The 27,196-nt window shown below is 37.7% G+C and overlaps 1 protein-coding gene across 1 annotated transcript in view; it reads right to left on the bottom strand.

Annotated features, from left to right (window-relative positions):
* Positions 1-1,732: 1,732 nt before the first annotated feature.
* The window catches only part of CUBN (cubilin), a 161,696-nt gene continuing 136,232 nt past the window's right edge, over positions 1,733-27,196 (bottom strand). Inside the window, exons 54-64 of the mRNA XM_088150530.1 lie at positions 26,069-26,266; positions 21,461-21,590; positions 20,361-20,578; positions 10,613-10,821; positions 9,728-9,890; positions 9,003-9,211; positions 6,856-7,012; positions 5,606-5,784; positions 4,032-4,197; positions 3,512-3,747; positions 1,733-1,931 (exon numbers count right to left, since the gene is read on the bottom strand). Of these exons, the coding sequence (XP_088006656.1) occupies positions 1,824-1,931; positions 3,512-3,747; positions 4,032-4,197; positions 5,606-5,784; positions 6,856-7,012; positions 9,003-9,211; positions 9,728-9,890; positions 10,613-10,821; positions 20,361-20,578; positions 21,461-21,590; positions 26,069-26,266 (1,973 nt within the window). The 3' untranslated portion in view covers positions 1,733-1,823. The remainder of the gene's footprint in view (positions 1,932-3,511; positions 3,748-4,031; positions 4,198-5,605; positions 5,785-6,855; positions 7,013-9,002; positions 9,212-9,727; positions 9,891-10,612; positions 10,822-20,360; positions 20,579-21,460; positions 21,591-26,068; positions 26,267-27,196) is intronic.

Raw genomic sequence — 27,196 nt, 5'->3', positions numbered from 1 at the left:
TATCTGCATGACGGCCTTTCTCCAATTGTTTCTCCTACCAGATCCAGCAGAGTAGGCATGCTCCAGGTCCCCTTTATTAAACAGTGCCATCTGGTGGTACCCAGAATGGGTGCCTTCTCTATCGCAGTGCTTGCCCTTTGGAACATCATCTCTCCAAGATTAGAGAGATGTTTGGCTCTGACTCTTCTGAAATTTTGTAAGTCCTTGAAAATCTGGATGTTCCCTTGGGCATGGGGTCTGGAGGTTGGGTGAGCCTGTCAGTGTGATTGTATGGACTAGGTTAGATTCTCCTAGGATACCATTATGTTATTATTGTGTTGTTATGTTTTTTTGCTTTTATTCTCTTGTTGGTTTTAATCCTACGGACACTGCCCAGTTGCAGTTGCAAGATGGGAGACTATATAAATCAATGTAATAAATAAAAATTGTGATTTGAAATTTTATGTTCCTCCTTCATTCTGTTTACTAAATGTATTAATTGCCTTATTGTTCAGTTACTACTCAAAAACATTAATGATTTTTAACCATGTTTCAGAGAACCCTAATGTAACTTGTTTTCTGAGTCCAGAGAACATTTGATTTGATGTCTTCATATGGACAAATATTTAGGAAACACAGGAAACATTTAAGAAATGGTTTTGATATTGCATGGATGTGGGCTGTTTATAGAAAAACAAAGTAAAAATCCCCACTGTGAACATCTAAGTCTTTAGTTGGATCTGCAGTAATTGGTTGGATAGCATCCAATACAATTATCTAACTCAGATACCAAAACAGAAATCCAACCCAAGGGAACAGAAGAAAAGTTGAATATTGTATTGCTTCAAAGGCCAAGAAAGGTGCCATCATTGTTACACAATATGTGATTTGCAGCACATTAAATACTTAAAAAAAAATGGATTCTCCTCAATTGCGCTTGTACTTTGAGCAATTTCAGACCTGGACAAGTTGTATCCTATCAACAAAATATAGTCCTAATGCTATCTTACAAGAATATGCTTCCAGTGTAGTATTAGAAAAACAAAATAGGAGTGTGATCAGGAATTTGTGGGGGATGGTGTACATATGTGCCTGGAGAGTTACAAATTGTGTAAACCTGGGGCTAATCAATGTTTTAACCAGTCTTCCTCAACTGATGCTATCCAAATGTGTAGGGACTAATGTTTTCTTGGTGGCAATAAGGAATTTATCTTACTGTTTTCTGATTTTTTTTCAACTTCCCAGTCTAGCCAAGAGTCCTTAAGATTTCTTAGTGGTCTCCCATCCACATACTATCCAGGTCTACATCTGCCAGCTTTTTCAAGGTCACTCCATGCTGCCACTCAGAAGGTCTCTTATGATGATCCTGAGCTAATCTAAATTTTAAATGTAAAGTTGTGTTTGTGTTTTTAGTCTGAAACATCATGATTATAAATGTAATAAACAATTCTTACTTTAGAAACTGTGGGAAAGCTCAACTTTTGGCATAATTTATGTGGATGAGAACTGATATGTTCATACCTTTTAGAAAAAAAAAGCTTTTTCTATATTTAACCAGTCTAGTTAATGTCAAAGTGGCTGCTATAGATTATTTGATTTTTTCCCAGCCTTATTTAGGCATATATGGAAAAGCGTTAGTAGAGAACAACTTGTTTCAAATCACTCCTCTTCCATTTGGTGCCATTTCTACGGAAAAACAAAATATATGCATTTCTTTGAAATAATTCTTAACGAGCATCAACTTCATTGTGCCCAAATCATTTTTTTATTAACATGAACAAACTCGTATTCTGGGAAGTCTCTTCAGAACAGAAAGTGCTGAGTGTTTCCATGGGAGAATTATGTCAGCTGGTCCAGGTCAGCCTAAATCCTGATGGATGAGTTACAAAATCTGCATGGAATTTGATGAATACTTGATTTGATGTTGCTGTAAATGGAGCAATGTTTGTGTCCTAAAAATGAGAAAGTGTTTAAAAAGTTTATTTTTCATCACATTTTTCTACCAGAATGCTACAATTAAATCACCCTGGTTCTAATCCAAGGATATATAAATAATAATAATAATAATAATAATAATAATAATAATAATAATAATAATAATATATTAAACTTGTATGCCATGGCAGAAGGTTTGCTGACCCTTCTAAATTTCAAGCATGTGTCAACACGCGCTACAGCAGCAACGTGCTATGGTTTAACATTTATGCTTTGCCAGGATCTTTCAATCTACACATGGAGCTAAGGTAAGACCAAAGCACATTTTAAAATTATTTAAAGTCGAGGGTGTTTTAAAAGCATTAAAGGCTTGCCCCTCTTAAGTCAGCTCACATATCAATATAAGCAACAGCATCACAGATATGGGTGGGGAGGTAGGGTAATGGAAGCAAGGTCAGGGGGGAAAAACCACTCCTTTGTATAAGCTTTGTGATGTTGCACACAGATACTAAAGGGACACAGCTTGCAGTGTAAGACAACACTTCTTTGTTATTCTCATCAAGTGGCAAGTTTCTGTAAATGCTGCTGCTAAGAAGAAATAAAACACTAAAACAAAATCCTGCAATATTTAACAACAGTTAAAGCACACCTTCAAAAATGCAAACCCATTGTTTGTTGAATAAGCAACAATTCGGGGATTACTGACTAACACTAAATCATAAACTACAGTTTACCAACTGCAGTGGCCATGAATAAGACAGAAGACAATGAAAAACTATTCTAAAACTATCAGGAACATTTTAGCAAAGTCTCCACTAGATGTCACTACACACTCTATGATTTACAGTACTTAATGTAAAGTGTTTTTCAAACTTGGCAACTTCAGAAGTGTGGATATGTTTCCTATTATGTGACAAAGGATAGAACCACTTTAGTTATAGAAGAGAGAGGAAGACAGTAAAAGACAAATGCATCCTCTGGTTTATTTATTTTGGTCCTCCAAACTAATTGTCAGTTTGAACCCAAACCAGCTATCATCCAGAAAGAAACTAAGGCAGTAGAGATGGAATCACTCAAGGTGAATAGGTGGGCAGTGAAATGCACCATGTAGTCCGGTGCATGCAACTGGAAACAAGTGTTCTGAGCTATTTTACATGTTTATATGCCTTTGTTGTGTTGGCAATGACTGCTTATCCGTTTGCTGTGAGTTAAGCCATAGTAATAAAAGACTTTCAAAGGAGCAATATGCAAAAGGTTTTAGATCTGAGTAAACGTGCATTGGATTGTACCGCTGGTTCTTCAGTGAGATGTATTGGAGACCCACTTTGGTTTCAAAGCATGACTTCTGGCATGGAAGGCATGTCCCTGAGGCAGAGAATTGCTGATATTTCTGAGTGATGAAGCTATGACACTTTCAATAGTTTGAAGACATTATTTTGTTACAGGTTCTCTATAACTGTTGTACTGTACAAAGAATAAAGGAAACTGTAGTTTCACTAAGTGATATGCTCCCATTGGCTCTTACATACTCAGCTTTGCCACTGTTCTTTTAATATTTGCATTGAAATACTAAATACTCATAAAAAGAAAAACCTACCAATCCACAGTATGGTCCAATGGATGGATAACTACTGTCAGGTCCGTTATAGAGTTTCAGGTAGTTGCTAATACAGTTGCCAGGATCATCAATGCTGATAAGAGTAAAATGAACAGTAACGATCCTTCCTTTCGGAGCTTTAATTGTCCATTCGCAATCAGTCTGATTCTGGTAAGAAGCTGGGTATTCTGGACTGGCTACTGAACCCGACTCGCCATATAAGATACCACCACAGGCTAGGAACAGAGAATGTAAGTTATTGCATTTTATGAGGGGGCCACTCTAGTCTAAATTTCAAGAATAATACAACTGCCCTGTGGATGTCATTTTGATCTTTTGTGGATTATGTTTTAATTTAAGCTTTAAACTGATTATTGCAATTTCTTTATTTATTTGTTCATTTGTTTATTTCTGATTTGTGTTTAGTTTGTAAATTGCCCCTACAAGTCTATGTGGTAGCCAAGTTGGTTGGTTGATTGATTGAGTGATTGATTGATAGAGCTGAAAACATTGTTGGTACCAGTTGGTGATGAAGTCCAAGTAATTTCATATCCTTCATAGGAAAGTAGGACATCACTTTTGAAGTGTAGATATACAACATGGTTTTTAGGAAATATAGGATTGGGTAAAGTATTTCCACAATATTTGCCAAACAGTGGTGAGCTTGTATCACTACCATTTCTGACCTTTAAAATAATATACAAAGATTCTGTTAGCAACAGTAAGATTGTCAAGGATGAATCAATAAGAACTTTTCAACTGATTCAGATTCTTTGATTTATCCTAGTTTTGACCAACTGAACACACCTCACTACCCAAGCAAACCTCCATATCCTATTTTAAGAGCTGATTTATACAGTGGTTTTACTGGAAATGTTTATCACAGCAGCAACAGAGTTTCTCCAGGCATGAACTGATGATCAAGACTGCTCTGAATGTTTTTTAGGGGTCAGGAGGGCCCTTAGGAATCACTCTGACTTAATGCCCATCCTAGAGCCAGACTTGGTGGGACATTGTTTATACAATTAGCAATTATACGAATAGCCTAGTTCAAACTGGGATCAGGTGTGAAAGACAGAAGACTGTAACTCTCTGCTTTCAACAGTAATACTAATTTGATTCTAGGACCAGCATCTGCTGTGTGTAGAAAATGGCTCATTGTGTGCTGCAATAGAATCTCCCCCCGCCCCCCCCCCGATGCAAATAGTAGGTTTAATTCCCTGATCCAGATCAAAATTACAGTGGGGGCAACTAGTTAAAATATGGGTGGCAATTCATAGGTTTAGTTGTGGTCAATCCGAAAAAAAAAAACGTGTTGGCAAAATTCATCAGTCTGAGCCATGCCCCTTTTGCTTGCAGTGCACTTTTTAAAAGTCATAAATGCAATTTAGTCCATGATGGCATTACATCTACTTTGGCCAAAGTTGGCCTGAGCTTGGTGGTGGCACACAAGTAAAAGTCACATCAAAGTTGCTACTAACCTCAAGATAGACTACGAACTTGAATCATGACATATGGGGGGGATACAGAGGATAAATTGGGGATCAGCAATCTTGCCAGGTGTTGGATACCATCTCATAATCTCATATGATATCCAACATTTTGCAAAACTTCACTGATCTTGTGTACAATTGCATAGTATTGTTGCTTGAAATGTGATGAAATCTCATGCAAGATATTTAGTGATTTATTTTTTTTGTGAGAGAGATTTTGGCTTTCTTTTTCTTTTTTTAATGAACTGAATGTTGGGTGTCTGTGGTCACCCTATAGATAGTTCACCAGTACCATATTGCCAACCCCCACTGATGTATAACCATACTATACCACTGATGTATAACTATACATCCAAGCTTTCATGAGGCCCACTGATGTATAACTATACATCAGTGGGCCTCATGAAAGCTTGGATGTGGTTCTCTCTGTCTCTTTCTCCCTCTTTACATTCTTCAGAAAAATGCTGAGAAAAACAAGTGCAAGAAACAATTGCCCTAAAGATCCCAAGACAGCACATGAGGTTAAGGGGAGAGGATGAGAAAATCGTGGGACAAGAATCAAATTATTGGCAGTTCTTTATGATGCACTTGCTCTTCATACCTCTAAGTAGTCATTTTGACACCCAATTTCCTCTAAATTAAAGGAACTGAAAAAGAGAGAGATGGTATGATTTATTGGGGATCGTAGAATAATTGTACAATCCAAGTTGCGTGGATATCGGTCAGGCCAGCCAGGACTTTTCAAATAACCAAATGACTGATTATATTCTCTGTTGCAACCTAACAGTAGGATACAGAACAAACATTTCTTCATTTACAATATGTTCCATTTTCATTTTATAAAAAAATATTTTTTAAAGTTTGTATGCTATTCTTCAAAATCAGGTTTTAATTCATTCCTATCCCTGATTCCATGCTTAATATAGACAAAAAAGAAAAGGGGGAAAAATTGAAAAAGAAACAATAATAATATATTATGTTGCATAAATAAATAATTTATCCTCGTTTTTAAATATACAAAATAATACAAAAGTTGCAAAATAATATTAATCTGTTTGCTGTCCTCCCCTTCTCAGTCAATCCATAATTTTTCATATAATGATCACTTCCAAGTTTTTGGTATATAATTCAAAAGTACATTTACATCTTTAAACTCTGTTCATCTTTGTAGCACCATGTTATCAAACCTATGGCTATTAAATGAAAACAGTGATGCCGCTAACCAAGATCAGCTTATAGCAACTTTCATGAAAAGATGTCTATGTGTAATAGTATGTGGGAAGACCTTCGGAGACTAGGCGAAGAGATGCTGCCAAGGAAATAGTCAGATAACAGACAGCGTAGCCCGCAATTGGATAGTGGGTGGGGCAAGAGGTTCAGAAGAGACCCTCCCTAGTTTCCCGCGCTGTAAAGGAGATAGGTGGCGGGGGGGGGGAGGATTGTACTTTCAGACTTGCAAGATTGATGTCGGCCTCATGGGGTAAACCAGACAGGAATCGCACCAGATGAGCTAATTCTACTTTATTGTAAAGCTACATTGACAGAATCTTGCAAGTCTGAATTTTTTTCTACAGTTTTGAGGGGTGATAAGCTGACCTGCCTGGGGAGTTGGATAGTTTGTGATTACAGAATGCCCCATCTAACTCTCAATGAATATTTGGGGAGGAGAGGTCATTTGTTTTGTTGGAGAGATTGTTCTGGTTTTTCTCTAGCTTTTTTCTGTTTTTCCTCCTCCTTATTTTTCTTCTTTTTTTTAGGTTTTCAAATTTCATGTCAGCCAAATAATGTTTTCTTCTACAACTCCATGCTAAGGAAGCCTAATACCTGTAAGAAACAGTGCAATAACTTTACCTGAAGCTTGATAGGAGAAGTGGAGTCCATTATTAATCATATAAGTATCTGATCTAAAAATTACAATGGCAGTTCGCCTGTATGAATAAAAATCCAGGACTGTAAAGTTCTCAGAACCGCAGAACCGGTGGACACGATCAGCATGTCCTTGACCACCCTGAAATGTGACAGAAGTACAAGTCTAAAATGATGAAGCATTTTAAAGTGATGCTCTAGAATCCAATTCACATTGCCCTCTATTACTGCAGTAATTTTTATTTTTGTTCTTTGAGAACATGACATGAGTGCTTTCACAAAATCAGTCAGGCACAAAAGACAAAGCAAAGTTGCGCTCTGCCATTTCTAACCCACTAGAATTCTTCCTATTATTATCTTAATTTAGTTTTGTCTTTATTTTGGGCTGAAGTCACCCAGTCTTTTTTCGCTCAGGATGTTTATGGGGCTTTGCAGTTTGCCAGCCTCCCCTTAAACTGAATAAAAATAAGTGACTCAATAAAATCAGATACAGCAAGAAACCCATCAAGTGTCCAAGGGAAATAGCCATGGACAAAATAGTGTTTCTTGCACTAGGTTGCCAGTGCTCACGAACATCAATGGCACTGAGTCACATTTTTTCTCTACCTCTACTAATACCTGAATCTCTGTGAGGAAATCTTTGTTTGTTTCATTTTTCCCTCAGACTTGATAGTGATAAGCAGTTCTTGTTGTCTTGGCAGAACTCTTTGTGTAATTTTTTATAAGTTTAGAAAGGGTACCACCAAACTTTTGCATCCATTTCCCATATTACTATTACCAAACTAGAGGTGAAGATAAAGCATTTGAACACAAATGGATAGTCTTGGAATTCTGCAAGGTGGGGAAGGACTGTTTAGTTCTTTTTTCTTTTTTACTATGGCCCTGACAAGCATCACTTCTTAAAACAGCCAGTTTGTAGAAATGTGCAAAATTCATCGATCCAGTAATGGACTGTTCCAGAGAACTCCAGAATATTCTATTTCCCTCTGGACCATGTTGCGTCTCCTTCAGACCATGTTTTTTTTCGGAGGATTGTTTGGTGTTTTCTGGAACTCAATTGTCTATTATGTCCTTCCTACTGCATGTGATCTTTTAGACAAAACTGACCTGTTTTGGGGCAAAACCATCCCCAGAACACCTTGAACTATTTGCAGTTTGGACCTCTGGAAACCACTGAACTGTCCCTGGAATGCCAGAGTCAAGAGAAGATTCAGCATGGTCCAGAGGAAAGCAGAATGTTTGTAATTTGTTAATCTGATCTGTCAGCATCTTCAGTGACTGAAGCAGTATATAAGACCAGTAAGGAAGGAAATATTCTGGAGTTCTCTGGAATGGTATTTTCCTGGTTTGACAAATTTTGTACATCCCTAGATATTTGCATTTCAAATAAAGTTCTCATTGGTGCTAATTAAGGTTTCCATTAAGATGCAAATGAAAACTTCAGCTATTTTAGTAGGGAGGGCATCAAGACTTTGGCAAGGAGAGAAGAGTTAAGTTTTTCCATTTTCAAGACTGCTTGAGTTTACCCATGACTGCTATTTACTAGCAATATATATATATTTGTATTGTTTTACTTGTTTGATTGTTTTTATTATTGTTAGCACAGAGTCACTGGTCTGAGATGGGCAGCTATATAAATTGAATGAATGAATGAATGAATGAATGAATGAATGAATGAATGAATGAATGAATGAATGAATGAATATTGCATTCAGATCTAATTTGGCACTTGCCATCAAGCAATGAAAGGTTTGAACAAAGAGGAGCTTTATAGCGGGCAAGTCATGGATCACTGTAACCCACATTGGGATTGCCACCTCCTCAACAATCTTTGTCTTAGCAGATGGCAGCATCTGCCCAGGTATGGAAGCATGGTTGGGCCTAGGAGCATCTCAGTGGGAGACCACTGGAGAATACCAGGGCTGAGGGCTAGACTGGTAAGTTAAAAAAAGAACTGGTAGAAGATAACAGCAAACCATTTCTGTATTGTCATTGAGAAACTACAGAGCTGCATTCCATTAAGTCACTGAGGCGCAAGTTTGACTTGAGGGTATCTTTACTTTTATTTTAACCTTTCAACCCATGAAAGAACATATTTCTAGCTATCCTAGGACTAAGACTAAGTGACTTACCAGTGGCGAGTCCTGGAACTCTAGGTAATTCTGAGAGCAATCTTGGCTGGGCTGAAGGTGGAATTTCAGGACTACTAGCTTGACCTGTTGCTCAGGAGGGGCATCAATTACCCATTTGCAGAATGTAAATGGTGGATATACATTTGGAAAATAGGGTGATGATACTGTTTGTATGGCAGCAGTGGCATTATAGATACCCCCACACAATCCTATAAAAGCAACAACACAACAGCTTAATTGATTTTGCAAGTTGGTAAGTACTGCAATTTGGCATCTTACAATATTACAAAGTAATATTGGCTTGAAAGTATGTTTGTACAAACTAATGAAACTGCCACAAGAAATGCGTTCAGTGCAAAGGACTTGACGACCCAAGTTTAAAGAAATTTATCTTTGTTGTTTAGATATAAAACAGAGGAATCACTTTTATATTGAAAAATCTGAAAGCCACATCAAAATTATGTTCTGCAAAATTAGACCCAAGAATTCTAAGCTCTACATTTTATAGTCACCACTGTTCTCCACTCAGGCTGAGAAGTATTAACCCTTTTAAAGGCTCATCAGAGAAGATGATTTTTTTTTCAATACTGTACTTAATTTTCTTAATTGCTCACTTTTAGATTCCCAATGGCTATATTTCTGAGACTCTCTGAAGTTATGTAAGTTAAAGGAACAATGATTTATTCCCAGAAAACTTTTTAGAAGAAATGTAAAATGATACTTACTATCGACAGTAGTGTGGGTAGCAGTGAAACCTGCTCTTTCTAAAGATGTATCAGTGACAAACTTAACAGTCAAGAAGTTGTCAGTAGAAAGAAAATAAGGTGGACGACTGGAGCCACAGAATGTTCCAACTAAAGTGGCATCTTCATTACTACCATCATATAGCTAAAATAACAGAAATACATAAAATTAGGCTTCTATGGCATCAGAAAAGTAACTGGCTCAATGAATAAGTGGATGATCATCTCTTTTTGATGCAACACAGTGGGTAGGTTAAGTGTCCTGTTATATCCAAGTCAGGAAACGATATCACCAGACCTGGTACCATGATTTGAAAGTAACTTCTGTATTTTGCTTGCTGCCTTGAAAAGTAGGTCAATAAATCAAAGATACAGACAACTAAGGATCCTGGTCTGTTTCCTGATTGAGATGTAATGAAAACTATGATTTATTAACCTAGGTTTACCTTCACAGTAGTTTATCAAGGTGGAATGAGATGGTATGAGAGCAGGATACACAAGCATAGTACTGTATTCATAAGGATAAGCCAGCATATGTACATCTGAGCTGAATCAATTTTATTTTGATTTCATAAAGAGGCATTTTCAGCAAAGGCAGGCACTTAGTAATTGCTTGTTAGCTTGCTGCCTTTGAATTCAGTTTTCTATCTTTGTGTCATGTCAGAACATTTCTTTTTAGATTTATTTGGAACTCATATCTTCCTTGTATCCCTAAGACAGTGTTTCTCAACCTTGGCCACTTCAAGATGCTGAAGTCCACACATCTTCAAGTGGCCAAGGCTGAGAATCACTGCCCTAAGATATGCTTTGGAGTGGAAAGAAAAATAGGCACAATTGCTTTGCAGTCTGGCATTTGGATGATCTTACCTTGACATAATCATATTGGCAATTTTGAAAAGATGCTGCTGCTTCTAGTTCAAAAGTGTCAAAGGTGAGATTGATCAGCTTGTTTATAGGTGCAACTAAAACCCACACACATTCTACATTTTTATCGTATTTCCCATCCTTGTTGGAATCTGGAGAGCCAAAGTTATGACTTGCATGGGTCAAGTAACCACCGCACCCTTGCTGAGGACCTGTTAAAAACAGAATGGTCATTTAGTAATATTTGATACTGCTACATTAAATGGCATCTTATATTTGTCATTACTTTCTCTCTCATACACCATTTATGACTTAACATTTCAGCATGGAATACATTGCTTTTATACAAAGCACACCTTTTACACAATCACACTAAACCATGGTTTGTGTAACAATAATTCTTAAATCAGTTGGATTTGAGTTTGCATTCCAAGCCAAAAGCAACCCAGTCCCATTATGCATGAACATTGCCATTATGTTGAATGTGTGGAGGAAGGAAGGAATAGTAGTATTACTATTAGCATTGATGGTAGGCAGCGTGACTGGCTCTGAAGGCCATCTGTTGCAAGACTAGTGGGCTTCCTTGTGCAGTTGGCTGGCTACTTGAGAACAGACTGCTGGACTTGCCCCAAGCCTGTTAATGTTAAATAACCGGTATGAATAGACTATTCTTGGAAAACTGTACATATATAGGGTTTTCTTACAATCTTGGTAAATGACTGACAATTATAGACAAATTCTTTCTCCTGTTGCATCTAATCATGACTCAAAATGTCCTGCCAACATCATTCCTCTGACATGTCCCCATGATGTTGCTGTTATGTCATCTCACCCGCGGTGGAAGAGTAAGACAACCTTAAGTTATCTTTGGCTGTTCCGAGATTAAAATAGTTTTGTCTTTTATTTTGACAGCATCCAAGAGCAGTCCCAAGGAGGGTAAAAATCTGTTAGGCTTTGTCATCCATTAACTTGAAGGGAAGTCATAGTGCTGGCAGGATCTGGGAACAGACGCAATAGAGGCAGTATAGGAGCTGGCAGTAGGGACAACACATTTCATACTGGTATAATTTTCTGCCAGCTGAAGGGTAGGTGAATAGCACTTCTATTCAGTAATACAGAAAGACCCAAAGAAAGAACAGTACTATATGAAAACAGGATTTATTCATAGCATTCATTGAATGTGTCAGTGTTATCAGCAAGCACAGTAAGTATTATCTTATTATACTCTGAACATTCTCTCATCCCATGAAGTGAAATAAGTGGAGATCTGCATGGAGATTTGGAGATTTAGCCAAATAAACCAGAATTCGTGAACAAGAAATGGAAAAATACATAGAATTTTGAGTACACTTTTGATCCTTCAAGATACTTCCTCTCTCCTTTCAAACAGTAGGAGGAGCTGTCTCTTTGCCTTCAGACTTATCAGCTATAATTCCAGTAAATTTCTGGGATTTGTCAATGGAGCTGTTGAAAATTAAGCTATTAGTTTTGTATGCAGGAACCTAAATGAATGTGGTTTGGTTATCATGAATTCTGAGACTATGGGACTTCAACATCTTAAAATTACATACTCATATTAAAATAGGTATACTTATGAGTTGTTTTTTCCCCCCCATAATGGGTAAAAAATCCTAAATCACTTTGAAGTTGAGAAGTTGTTAAATTACACTGAGGGATCAACTATAATTGGTTACAGTAACTGACATGCTATAATAAATAAAATTAGAAATGATTTTGTTTATACCATGGAACTGAGGGAGGGAGATATTTCAAGTAATTGCTGGATTCACCATTGCACTAAGCCATATTTTAACCATGGGTTGTTGAATAAGCCACAAAATTTAAGCCCAGCCTGGGGAAGGCACCTGCATGTTTCATATTATCAAAGAGATGGAATACCGATTTTATTTAAGAAAAATGTTATGATACTTATCAAAGTATTAAGCCCAAGAAAGAACACTTCTTCAGTTGCAGTATTACACCTGATTGCCTGGAGGTAATTTTTATTCACCATAGGAGAATCTAATTGCATGAGTACCCTGAAGTTAAAAAAAAGTAAAGACAATACTTTTGCTTTACAGGAATGTAATGCTATTTACAAAGGTTTTCCTATCTTTTTTGGCCCAGTGGATAGATTTGGAAAATTGAGAGCATGTTATGAGTATTCTCAGAAAATGTAATGGTATGTGGGAATGACCTTGGGAGACAGGGCAAAGAGACCAGCCAAGGTAACCATCAGATAAAAGGGAGCTGAGCCTGCAGCATGAATGTGGGAAGGGCAAGAGGCTGAGAAGGGACCCTCCCTTGTTTTGGGACTGTAGAGGGGATGTGGGGAGAGAAGTACTTTCAGACTTGCAAGATTCTGTTAATGTAGCTTTACAATAAAGTAGAATTAGCTCATCTAGTCATGTTTTCTGTCTGGTCTACCTAGTAAGGCTGACAGAAAATGGCTGCCAAGAGGGACAAAAACATTCAACTCATTTAATTGAAAGTAAACAGGTGAGATTGCTCCCCATTACCACAATGCTTCCTGCTACCTCAATTTATCTATGTTGCTTTCTGGGCATACTTCCAAACAAATTACTGGGCGGCACTCATTTAGCATTATTAATGTTCCAAGAGTGCCTTAGGAATAAAGGGTCTGAAATCATTCTTAGAAATAAAGATTATGCATGAAGCTTTTACTTAAGGAGCCTGGTGGATGTCCAAGGAATGTCTATAGGCAATTTGGGGCCTGCAGACACCACAATGAAGATCCTAGCTCTAGTTTGTAAATGATATCTCACAATCCTACTTTGTAATAGGTATATTCATAACACTCCTTTGAAATATTATGATTGTGTACAGGAGGATGAACTGCATTGCACTGGCAGAGGTTGCTCCTTAACAACCGTATCTTCATACCTGAGTTCTCCTTAACAACCTGTATAAAATAGCCAGAGAGATTCTGTATATAAAGGGTTTGTACTAGGCCACTGAGAATCCTGAAAAAACAAGGCTCTGAACTGGGCAGAACAGTGTTTCTCAACCTTGGCAACTTTAAGATGTGTGGACTTCAACTCCCAGAATTCTCCAGCCAGCATGCTGGATGGGAATTCTGGGAGTTGAAGTCCAAACATCTTAAAGTTGCCAAGGTTGAGAAACACTGGTTTAGAGAATACCGTACAGCAGGGGGCTCTCTTGAGATGCTGCAGTGAAGAGGGGAACATTATGGTGTAACCCACAGGATTGCCCTCATTGTATGAACATCTGGAAATGTGACTTTCAAAAGTAATATCTTTATAATAGGAAAGGGGTGGGGCAGCAGCTCCAAATTAGCTCCATGGACACAAACCAGCCTGAGAAACACATCTGGATCCTTGACAGACTTCAGATGACTCAAAATTAATACACTGGTACATTTTTCAGGCTAGAGTTCAAGCATTACAAAAGACCATTCTGAATGAAAAAGAGAAAGAAAATAACAGCAATTCTAGCCCAAAGATCTGTATATTCCTCAAAGGGCGGGAAACATCCACCATAGTTTTTCTTTGTTTTCTAAGCCACAAGCAGTGCACGATTCTAAGAATGCAATCAGAACTATAGATTTGGATTTGTAGATGCAGCATTTAGTAATCACCCATCCTCTGCTACTGAAGCGTGTTGTGCAAATAAAGTGATAGAATAATCATATTAACTGTATTAAATTATTATAACTCAATGTTAATTTAACTTTTAATTAAGTGTAATTAATTCACTGTACTAGGGCTATTTAAGCAGCCTGAGCACTCACTAGGTAGACTGTGTACTTGGCTAGCTAGCAATCTAAGCCACAAGGCTCTTGGAATAAAGCAACCAGGTCATGGTTTGGGGGATCACAATCCTACTACTTTTTATATAAAATAATGTGAGGATGGTTCCATAGAGTTTGCCTAACTCAAGCCTGGATTTACTCATGAAGTAAGGAAGCAGATGCTCCCATCTCTATTCCACACAGAGCAGCCAACTAGACTAGTGGTAGTGTCTTACTTCAAGAGCTGAAGTGGGGGGATGTTGAGGTCTGTTTGTGGAGAATAGGCTCCCTTTTGGGGGTCTATGAGGCAGGCTACATTACACCCAGTTTTATGCTCCATTAGCTGCCACTCACTTCCCATAGCTTCAACTCCCAGTCCTTCTTTCTGCCCTAGTCTTTTTCTTATACATTTCTTATACATACCTATTATACATATATTTTATTTATTTACTCAATTTATCAACCACCATCTCCCTTTATCCAAGTGACTCTAGGCAGTGTACACAAGGTTAAAAAACAATAAATAAATACATTAAAAAGTATAAAAATATTTTAAAAAAACAACCAAGTGGAACAGAAAATAATGGATGAAGGGAAGTTAAAAATAATGGAGCCACCTCACTAGCTCACCCATCCCCTGGGGTCTCCAGGCCTGCTGACACAACCAGGTCTTGAGGGACATCCAGAAGCTCAACAGTGAGGAGGCCAAACTCACCTCAGGGGGAAGAAGGTTCCACAGCATGGGTGCCACAGCAGAAAAGGGCCATGTATTTTCTTATAGATTCTTATACATTTCTTATACATACCTATTGCTTTGATTTATGAGTTACTGGCTTCTTCAGAAAATGTAGTAATCAAAGCAATTCATTCTGTTAGGAGGAAAAAATCTACAGCAAGACCAAAATAGGACATGGCCAGAACTCAATGAATAACTTTCAAGTTCTGGAAAATGCAAAAACTTGCCTATTTTGTGATGGCTGAGTAGGTCCCATTAAAGTATTGTATATCTTTGTGTTTTGGATGTTTTAATAAAATAACTGAAGGAGGGCCTAGATCTCTTTCTAAGCTCCAAGTAGCAGCAACTAGAGCAGGAGCATTACTTTCCATTACAAAGTTAATCATTCTTGCAATAATTCCTCATTACTAATTTGTTGGAAACTGATGGAAAGCAGTTAAAAGCCCAAGAATGAGCACTGGGATGTTGGCTTAAGTATAGCTCACATATGCCGCAATAGAAGTTTTAGGACAGCAGCGATTATTCTGGTTCCAAGTAAAAAATAGGGTTTTTTTGTAATTAGTGGTATGTTTGCAAGATAGCAGACAGAATTGGTAGGAAAGGCACCACTATTCATAAAGAGATGAATGATAAAAGAATTACATTTAAAATAGAGGTATTTTTCCCCATTCAAAGTATGAAGAATATTCCATCTATTCAGTCCAACTAGAGATTATTGTAATTATAAACAGATCTTTGGGTAGAAAACTGGCAAGCATGTCAAGTACAATGTAGATTATCCCCTATAAATAGCTCTTGCTTCTCACATATTATCTGCCCCTCATCACCACAGAAATTTCACAAAGCTCCAAAATATTAAAGGAAAATTCAAACAGATAAAAAAAATCACTTCTATTCTCAAAAGGTAAACAAGAATTAGAAGCAAACAACTGTACCAAAAAAACCAGGAAGAGCTCTTATCATTGATCTCTATCCCTTATGGACTGGAAACATAAGAAACAGAGAACCAATGTGGTATAGTGCTTAAGGTTTGATTATGTAATGGTATGTGGGAAGGGCCTTGGGAGAGTGGGTCAAGAGATACTTCCAAGGGAATGGTCAGATAAGAGACAGCATAGCCTGCGGCTGGATAGTGGGCAGGGCAAGAGGCTCAGAAACAAACCTCCCTAGTTTCTTGGGCTGTAAAGGAGACGGCGGGAGAATTGTACTTTCAGACTTGCAAGATTCTGTTAATGTAGCTTTACAATAAAGTAGAATTAGCTTATCTGGTCATGTTTCCTGTCTGGTCTACTTGGTAAGGCTGACAAACTAGGACCAGGGAGATTGAAGTCCACCCTCAGCCATGGAAGCTCACAGGGTGACTTTGGGCCAGCCACACTCTCTCAACACACCTGACTCCAGAGGGTAGTTGTAATGAGGAAAAATGGAGGAGGGAGTGCTACACATGCCACCCTGAGCTCCTAGTGGAAAGGAGGGGTGCACATCTAAGAAATAAATGAACAGGACACTTGAGGTTACTGCTGAAAACAAGTAGCAAGAATTACTAGGCAAATCAATATTTTAGAATTTTAAACATAGGTAGCCTGATTTTATGGTAGGTTTCACACATCACACTTGAACATAATGTGGTTTGCCTAGCTTTGGCTTATAATGTTCTGTGAATCCAACCTTATGAACTGTAAACCATGGCTTATACCTTAGTGTAGTATATAAACCTCACCAATTCTGGTTTATTCTACAAAAAATGTTAAAGAATCAAACCATTGCCTACAAGTAAATCCCTCTTTATGGCAATAAGTATAGCAATGCATTTTAAGATTATAGACATGCTGTGGTGCAGAAATTTATTATAGAAAAAACTGGTGCCTTTTGATCCATTATTTACCATCTGAAAAGTACCAGCAGGGAGCCAGTACTTGATCAGACATATTTCTTTGCAGAGATTTTCAGATTAGTTATTTATTTTTTTAGATTTGGAGGCTGCCTGACTCCCAGTCAGCTCTGAATGACTCATATCCAAGGACAGGAAACAATGAAATAGAACCATACCCATACACATCCATATACATCCAGAAAAAACACAAATGAAATTATACCACCATGCAACAATCTCCAGACCAAATCTGTGTGATAGAAAATTATGAAATGATTTTAACTGTGATAAATTACTTCCAAAATATGTTATCAGTTTTGACGTAGATTGCACATTTTTATAATACAGAATCATGCATAAGGTAACTTAGTTTTAGAAACAGAAAACTGAAGAACACTGTGTTGATTTTTCCTCCTAGATATATTTCAATGGAAACATCTGCCAATGTTTATCTGCCAACAGAGATGCTTAAAATAAAGATGTTTTCATTAAGTTAAGAGAAACAAGGGGACAGACTCCTAGTGTACATCTCCTTTCAAATTAACAAACTGCTCATCTCTCAGTAAAATTTACAACAGGTAAAGCACAGATAATCATTTCAAGTAACATAATTTGTGTGAAGGTCTTAATGAAGATGAGAGGCTTTCTGAGGAACGGAAATAAACAGTGTTTAGATTACTTCAAATGAGTTTGCCATTTCTGTTCTCTTCCTTCCAAGAGTTCACCTGGATTACCAACAACATTAAACAGAACACTTTAATGAGATTACCCAGTCTTGCTTTACTAATACATTCCAGCCACTAAATAACATACTGGTTATACTTTAATGAATAATTGTGTTTCAGACTAGCTATGCAGAAGTTGTACTAATCATAAAAGCTTTTAGGTTTCCATTTATAATGGAGTTGATGGGAGTTCTTTTAAGGACTTGTTTCAGACTGACATGCTAGGTTTTGATTCACCTGCTTCAAATTTAAGTAGACTTAAAAAAAAAAAGATATTTGACCTAGATGAGAAACAAGTGGTTCAACAAAGAATTGTGAACTGCTGTTGATCAGGCAATGTTGCAACAATTTAGTGAGGATTGAAATTCATTTTGACACTTGTATGTCAAAATACACTTGGTCCTCACATAATGGCTGAAAATTCTGGAACTTGTGGTCTTACCACAAGTAGAGGTGACCTAGTTGGGATAGGCTGCAGTAGATGCACCTTATTCTGTATTTACAAGTCTTACCAAATTGAAAAGTGTTTAATAACATCCCTGGAGAAGGCAGGCATTTGTGGGAATATGATCCGTGGCAAAGAACACAAACCTCAGAAAGATATCTTCTGTTTCTTTCAATCCGTTACAAATTAAAAACAGCTAGTAGCTGTGTGGGGGTAGGGAAGGGCTGAGGTTACAATGACTCAGTGAAATACTATGTTCTGCTACACCACAAAGGCTTTTTATGTCAGCAAATCTGGAGTGCTTCCTTTACAGACTACTTTCTCCAAACTCTAAATTAATAGAGGATCATTTCAGTGTGTAGAGGATCACTACATCAGGCTGTTGTGATGGGTGGTTATTTTCAGCTAATCATTGATGGTATTTGTGTATTAAAAAAAGACTGGATTGAAAATCATCCCATTAATGTTACTCAGAATTAATTTTTAAATTCAGAATAAATGAATGACTAACCATAACTCTGTAAAATAAGTATTAGCATTCTTTCATGGGGACAAAATCCAAGAATCTGGCTTAGATCTGATAAGTGTTCCTTGAATATGTTGCTTTTCTACAAGCTTTTCTGCATGATCTTCGAGTGAGATTCCCCTGAACTGAATACAACAATTTTATATGTAATCCAATACTTAATTTCATTGTGCACACTTGATCGTCTTTTCTCATGAGATAGAAGACTGTGTTAAAGAACTTCCATCCTATTTCCAACCTTCCCTTTTTGAAGAACATTGTTGAGAAGGTGATTGGGTTACAGTTACAAAGTCTCTGAAGGAAATGGATTATCTAGACCCTTTTCAGTTGAGTTTCAGGTTGAAGCTAGTACAGAGACAGCATTGATCATGTTTGTGAATGACCTGTGGCAGAGCCAGAATGGGAGAGGTGCAACCATCCTGGTTCTTCTTGATCTCTCAGCAGCTTTTGATATTACTAATAATGGTATTCTTCTGGAACAACTGCAAGGAATGGGAGGCACAGTGTTACAGTATTCTCCTACTTTCTCCATGGCCAGTTCCAGTCTGTGCTGGTAGGAAATACTGTAGGTCAAGCCCAATGCCTCTAATTTGTGGGATGCCTTGGGGCTCAGTACTTTCACTCCTCCTATTTAACATTAACATCTGCTAGAAGGGCCTTTGAGCACATTCAAAGTGTGTCATTTGCTCCCTCTCCAGGACCAAGAGGACTTTCTTATGGTCATTCATGCTTTGGTCACCTCATGGTTGGACTCTTATAATGTGCTGTATGTGAGCTGCCCCTGAAAACCATTTGGAAACTATAGCTCATTCAGGACACAGTGTCACAAGCAGTGATGAGCGGGCATGCCATGCCCATGAAACACCTAAGCTTCATTGGTTATTAGTTGGATTCTGGGTGCACTTCAAGATACTGCTTGTCACCTTTAAACCCTATATGGAATAAGGCCTAGTTATTCGAGGGATCAACAGTTTCTCATGATTTCTGCCCACTCTGGAAGATCAGGTAGAGCTGGCTCTCTCCTGGTCTCATACATTAAGCAATGCCCTCTAGCAAGACTCAGGAGGCAGACCTTCTCTGCTGCAGCTCCTGGCCTCTGGAATAGTATCTTCCCCTCTCCCCAGAGATTTGCATGGCTCTCACCTTATCAGCCTTTAAAGAGCATTAAAAATATAGCTTTTTTTTTTTTTTTTGCAGGCCTTGGGTTAGGATGACTTGGGGCCTTCTATCTGTTTTTATTTCTGTGGGTGAGGGACAGAGCTAGATGTTGTTTCCCTCTGGAGGACACCATCTTTGGGGGTTTTATTTTAATATTTAAGTGTTTTAAATGTTAAACCAACCAGGCATTAAAAGTGGGTAGCCTAGAATTTTGAAAAACAAATAAATAAGACTGCATGTCAGTCTTTTGTTTTGCATTGTTCTTGCTCTCTTTTTAGATGTTTGTAGAGCAGGAACAAAGACAAACCTGGGGGTGACCATCCCACCTCTCTCTCACACTCATTCTGTAGACACTTCCTATTGTCTCTTTCTGCCTCTCCTTGCTTTACTCAGCAGTTTGCCCATGGATCAACTGCTTTAGTCTGAGAACCCTGGAACGACCAAGAGGTGAGCAATCTCATAACAACTGACTTGTATTTAACATGTTAGGAGCTCTTCATCTGGATATAATTTTACCTATTGTCTCTCTGAAAGATGCTTCCCATCCATTGGCAGCTCCAAAGGCATCTGTTCTAAATACTAGGAGCAAGCTGTTTGAGGAACTCTTGATTGGAGAAGGAAGGATTGTACCACAGAATTTCCCAAGTAGTGGAGAAGCAATGCTTGGCCCATCATACACTGCAACGTAGTCTTTGAGACAAGATGAAGAGACCTCAAGGTGAAAGCTGTTGAATCTGTAAAGCAGATTTAACACATATCTATGCAGAAGATAGCAGCAACAGATATAGGTTTGGTAACTAGTAGGTGCCTTGTGAAGGCAAATGCTGTGCCATTTTGGCTTACCTTAAAGCAGTTTGAGACTTGTAATAGTGAAAATATTAATACCAACAAGCACATCCTCCTTCACTATCTTTTAACATTAAACTGCAGGTTCATTGGCTGATTCTTCTGTCAATGCTTCTTTTGGGGGAACTTTTTTGGGAACTTTCAACACCAACTTTCTTTCTCATTTGTACTTCTTCAAAGTGCAAGTCATTGGCTGGTTCTAACACTAACACTAATGTGCCTTTGCAAATCTGCTCTTCATATATATTGGCTGCTGGTTCTGCTGGATATGGTTTCCAGGCTGGGTTCACACAAAATATTAAACCCTATTTCCAGGTTAACAAAAGATAATTCCTGTCTTCATATAAAATGCTATACTATTTTTTTATCATGTGTGTGTGTGAACTCAAGGCAGTGAACGTACCTAATACTCCTGCCTCCTATTTTCCCCACAACAATATATGTGAATAATACAGCATTTTATATGAAGACAGGAATTATCTTGGTTGTGTTAACCACATCATTATGTTAAGCCATATTATGATATTTGTTACTTATTATAATACAGCTTAATACAATGGTGTGGTTGCCATAACATGCTGAGACAATAGCTGGGTCCATGAGACCCTGAACCATGCTACTCAAACTCAAGTTGTCATTTTCTAACCTGCTGGGCAACTATAACTAATGAGTTGTAATTAAGCATTTCAGAGCACACCTTGTTTTTCTACTTAAAAAGAAAACAGCATCAGTTGTTATTGTTCACTAAAAATTGCTTTTGACTTACGTACTTGAGTGCCACTATTTTGTTATTTCCAACAGTTATGTAGTATGAACAGTTCATATTGTGATGATACTCGGTGAATGAATGTGTAGGGCTCTTGATTTTGCCCCTGGAGACATTAAAAGCACCACCACAAGCTTTGGTGAAAAGCACAGAAGAGATAAATGAAAAATTATGACATTGTTATTGTCCAAGAAACATCTTTATCAGATAGACACATACAGTATATAGTACATATATGCACAAGCACAATTCTATTTAGTTGGTACTTTATCTGAAAGTTCTTATTTATTCACTCAGTTGCAAGTATTTTATTGTAAATCCTGGATTAACACTTCAAGCTACGTGCAGTCATTCATCAATCAATCAATCAATCAATCAATCAATCAATCAATCAATCAATGCCCTTTAACTGCTAAAATCCATAATATATGAATGGAGGTAAGGCAAACATGAGAGCCAGTTTGGTGTAGCAGTTAAAGGCACTGGGCTAGAAACCAGGAGACTGTGAGTTCTAGTCCTGCCTTAGGCATAAAGCCAGCTGGGTGACCTTGGGCCAGTTATTCTCTCAGCCTTAGGAAGGAGGCAATGGCAAACCACTTGTCCATGTAGTCATCAGGAGTGACTTGAAGGCACAACAAAAAAGACAAACATAAACCATGTGTTAGATATAAATGAAGTTATTTGTGCATCTGATGAACTGGGATTGATTCATGATATAATAAAATTGATTTTAAAAGTGCCACAGTTTCTTTTTTTTTTTTAACTGTGCATCAGTTCCATTAAAATGAATGTGAAAAGTTAGTCATGAGTAATGTATTAATTTCAATTGTTTGGTTAACTTCTTTTGTATATAACCTCATAGAGGTATTTATAATTATGTTTATTATATTATTTATATTCTGCCTATCCTATAGGAGTGCAGGTAATCCTCAAAACAATCTTACAAAATGGCTAGGCTAGAATGAGCAACTGACAATACCAGCCGGTGAATTCCAAGATTCATAGGTGGGTTGAATCTGGTTCCATTATCCCCTCCAACATCTTAATCACAGCACCCCTTTATTTCCTTTTCCAGTTAAAAAAACAAACAAGTGCTTAAGATAGCTTCAAGAAAAAAAGTATAATTAACAATAAAAGTACCTAAGGTACAAAAAGGTCCATATAAAATATAACAAACCATACCAATGATAAAGAAGAGAACCAGCACACATATACAAGAAATAAATTGTAAGTTGAAACTCTGTGTAAATTAAAATTTTATCAGTAGATGACAAAATGTTGTAAAGAAGGGGATGGTGCAGAAGTTCTCATTGGGAGTTATACAGCATATGTGCTATACTTGTAAGAGACCATGTTCTGATCAACCAAGATTTAGTTAGAGATGGGGCCAAAGAAGGCTTCCCTTAATGACTAGAAAAACCAGGTAGCCTCATGTGGGATGAAATGGCCATTTTTTTAAGGGCTTGTCAGTGAATATTTCCTACCTCCCTGCTTATTTATATAGTGCCTGGGAATGTCTTCCACATGCAGTCGGTCCTTCAGCTGGATGCAATAGGAGGTTTTCACTTTTCAAAAGGGGCACAGTTGAATGGCTTTCTGTTGTATGACTCTTTCAGGATGAAAGTTGATGTCCTCTTCTTCAAGATCCACTTAACAATTTGCAACAGCAGAAGCCACAGTACATTCAAGCTTCTTTTTCATTTCCCATAATGGCTTTTGCCAAGTCCAAGAGGTGAAGCTTTATTCCGTTTCACAACTCAGCAATTGTACTCTGTTTTATAATCTCGACTTGGCAAGCCACACTTTGGCCCTCTTGACAAATGGCTGAAACCCACAACTACCCAAGTTCTAAAGAATAGCCATCACATTAGCCACAAACATTTGCAAAAATTCTTTAAAGGACAATGCCTATCCCGGCTTTCTGTCTCCATTTTCAGCTGCAATGGGGTGGGGTGGGGTGGGGTGGGGTGGGGGGTCTATTGAACACTGCACTTTGGACTGTTGGGAATTAAACGACTTAAACTCAGAAAATAAAAGAATGGAATTCTTAATAAGCAAGCAAAGATAAAGATACACACACCAGCCACTTTTTTTGCCTTGTTAAGAATAAAGCTGATAGGCAACAAAGTTAATTGCTAGAATCTGCTTTAGAGGAGACAAAGCATCTAATAAAAAGCTGTAGTCATACTTCACTAATGTCAGAAAGTCAAAGGTCAGATAGCAGCATCCAATTTGAGTGAGTTATGAAGGACTTTGTCATCCTTCGTTGTTATTCTGTCTAGCCAGTGGCTATCAGGGTGACTAACTTTGAACAAAGATTGTTTATGTTCATAGGCAGTGGATTTTTATCAAAGAGAATGCAATCCCCTGCATTTTCTAATACTTCGCTTATTTGGTAAATGACAGATCAGTTCCTCCATCTGTTACCAACCCAAACTGAGATGAAGTACATATTTATCTGCATTAAGAAGAGAACTGATTTGGTGTAATGGTTAAAGGCACTGGGCTAGAAACTGGGAGGCCATGAGTTCTAGTCATGCCTTAGGCATGAAGGCAGATGGGTGACTTTGGACCAGTCGCTATGAGTCGGAGTCAAGACTGACTTGTAGGCACAAGTAAAATAAATAGTAAGAACATTGGCTGAGAAGTCATCATCAATTGAAAAGAACAAATCTTTTTGATTGCTTCCCTTCCTGACCTATTCAATGTTTCATAGTAAATTACAATTACAGCAGGCTTAGCTGTGATCTTTGACTCTATGGTCTTCAAAGTAGCCTCTCAGCCTCAACAACAGTGATTCCTACTCTGTTGTTTCTTCTCATCTACATTTTCTGGCTTGCTTACTCTAACCCGGGGTTTTTCAACCTTGGAACTTTGAGACGTGTGGACTTCAACTCCCAGAATTCCCCAGCCAGCATTCTGGGACTTGAAGTCCACACGTCTTAAAGTTGCCAAGGTTGAGCAACCCTGCTCTAACCATTTCTTCAATCTGTTTTACTTCACTTCTCCACTGAACTGTCACTCTGTAATCTCATTGTTCAAGTGAGTGCTTTGACACCCATTTGCCCTTCCTATTCTTAGCATCCCTCCTGCCTACCATTTCCAGCCAGTATTATTTTTGTCTGTGCTGGAATTTAGGGAAACAGAGTCCCAAAATATCTGGAGAAATCATGTTACAGACGGTGGGTCTAATCAATGTTATCTCCCTGATGTTCTCCGCACTGAAGTAGGGCTGTCAGATTTGGGTTGCAAAAAGGAGATAATTATTAGATAGTAGCAATGAGATACAGAATACTCTAACCCTTTGCTGCCATCTTGTGGCTGACTGGAGTTTTGCAGCCCAGATCTGGTAGCCCTAGTCTGGACTATTTCTGGGGTGAAAGAGAAAGCAAAATATTTCACCTGCCCTACTTGCTGTTGTCTCTAAAACAAAGACAAACAAACCAAACAGAACTTAACAAAACAATATCCATACAAGATTTTTGCAGAGTGGTGTCATCACTGCTCCAAAGAGGATTAATTATAAGGGGATTATTGAGGACACTGACCAATAGGTTCAATACTTGGTGACCTGGGTTCAAGTACAATCTCTGCTCTGTCACTGATTTCTGTGAATGGAATAGCAAATTAAGGCAAATGTTTTGGCTTGGCCCTGCAATATTATTTAATAAACTGTCTCAGAATGCATATTCTTCTAAACTATTGCAGTAGGAGTTGTTTGCCAAGTAAATTTCTTTGCCATATCATTTTACACTGCTAGAAGTTAATGAAATGAAATCAACCTGGAAAAATGCACTCTCAGATTCACAAGGAGCTCCACTCCATTTATGTAATGCCCTATTAAGCACAAATGCTGGGCTAGGCAGAGTGGTGGAATTTTGTGTTATTTATCCATTGTCGGATTGGTAAGAAATGGTCTTTTGTAAACTCTCTTTCTAGGTTCAGAACAATCACTGTAAATCAACAATTGCTTCAATAACACCAACTGTAGTACTACTTTAACTGTGGTACTACTTTATTAGTCTAAAATTGTTAAAACCTCTGCTTTAGGCTTGCCCTGTGCTGAAGTTGTAACTTACAAATAGGCTATCTGCAGACTTTAACAATGAAGTTCATTATTACTTAACAAGGAAGAATTTAAAGAGAAAAAGTGTAACAATATTTTCTGTAATGTGTAACAGATTTCAAGAATATTTTTGGAGATGTAGCATCTTTTAAAACTGACCTTTTTAAAAAGCAATGCAAACATAGAATTAAGTCCATCTTATTAACTAATTTGACATTTGATCAATGCTAACTGCTATATGTATATTATCTCTAACAATGGGGTTGTCTTTTGTGAAATAAGGCACAAATAGCTATGAGACTAATGATTAAATCTTCAGTATGTTTATCCATATGTAAAGTTCAGAGTTAAAGCGACTTCCTTCTGAATAAAAATACAAAAGTTAGAGCTGTACATATAGGTTACATTATCACTTGGTCCCAGTTCCCCTAAACCTCTTGGTCCCCTTTCTGATTTAGAAAAACTCACAAGGACATGAGTGTGTAACTTCTTCTAAACAACATTTGGCTCTTCCACTTTCAAAGTGCTATATTTGCGGCTACTCACAGATTACTCTATAGGTGACCAAAAATCCAGTGCCGACAGTATGGGAGTCTGTGTAGAAATTCAGCAGGGCAGATCCAACGATGCTGATAGGATTAGGGATTTCATTTCCACAAAGTGTCTCAACAGGATATTGATTAACTGCGCTCCCTTTGAAGATCTTCACTCCATCAAAAGCACAAAATTCAAAAGCATTGTGAGCTGAAATGGAGAACAGTTTATCAGTATCTTGTGGATCCGTTTACTCACCCTGTGTTCCTTTTGATCCACATTATGGAGCAAAGTTTATATTACATGGTCAGTGATCATTACTGATAAGTCAATTCCAATAAGGAATAATAGAAGTGAAATCCATTTTTTCCATTAAAAATAAGGCTTCTTTGTGTGTTAATTGTATGAAGGGGATTCATATGAGTGAAGGAACAAAGGTGCTGGTCCTCCCTATGTCCAAAATTGTGTCTGGATATGTAAATTAAGGATTTATATGTATGCCATGCAATCTAGGTCCATATGTTTGTCTTAGATGTTCATTTTTAATGCTTGTACATATGATATTAAAGGTAGAATGGGAAGAAATGTGAGCCCAAAAACATAGTTATAGAGAACAGAAGAATCTATTACTAATTAAGTAACAGTCTTTTTTCAGTATATTTTTTGCAGAAGCTCAAACCTTTCTTCTATTTTGAATGTCAAGGTTTTTAAGTTAATTGCCACAGAAATTAGTCACACAACTAACTTGTGACCCAGTGTTTTCAGTGGGATAGTCACAAGTAGTGCTGGCAAAAATGGGCCTTAAGCACTTTAAGATAGTGATGTAATACAGAGAATAAAGCATACTGGTGAATTATTTGGCATATCATGGTTTTACTGCCCCAAGTATACATAGATTAAAGATAAAGCCACTTACTGTTCAAAGCTCAAAACTGCCTACATTTTTACAAAGCCCAACTTGAAATGTACTTTTCAGAATGAAATCAGGAAATATACATGATTTGTTGTGCTTTTAGTCATACTGGCTGGGAATTATAGGACCTGTTCCATAGAGCAGTGTTCCTCAACCTTGGCAACTTTAAGATGTGTGGACTTCAACTCCCAGAATTCCCCGGCCAATGGGGAATGGCTGGGGAATTC

This window comes from Python bivittatus, unplaced genomic scaffold (genome assembly GCF_059951505.1).
Source record: "Python bivittatus isolate LINGU-HERP-01145 unplaced genomic scaffold, Pbiv_v1 ctg000610_np1212, whole genome shotgun sequence".
Classification (NCBI taxonomy): domain Eukaryota; kingdom Metazoa; phylum Chordata; class Lepidosauria; order Squamata; family Pythonidae; genus Python; species Python bivittatus.
The sequence above is the reverse complement of the archived record's forward strand: the minus strand, read 5'-3'. Positions and strand labels throughout refer to the sequence as shown.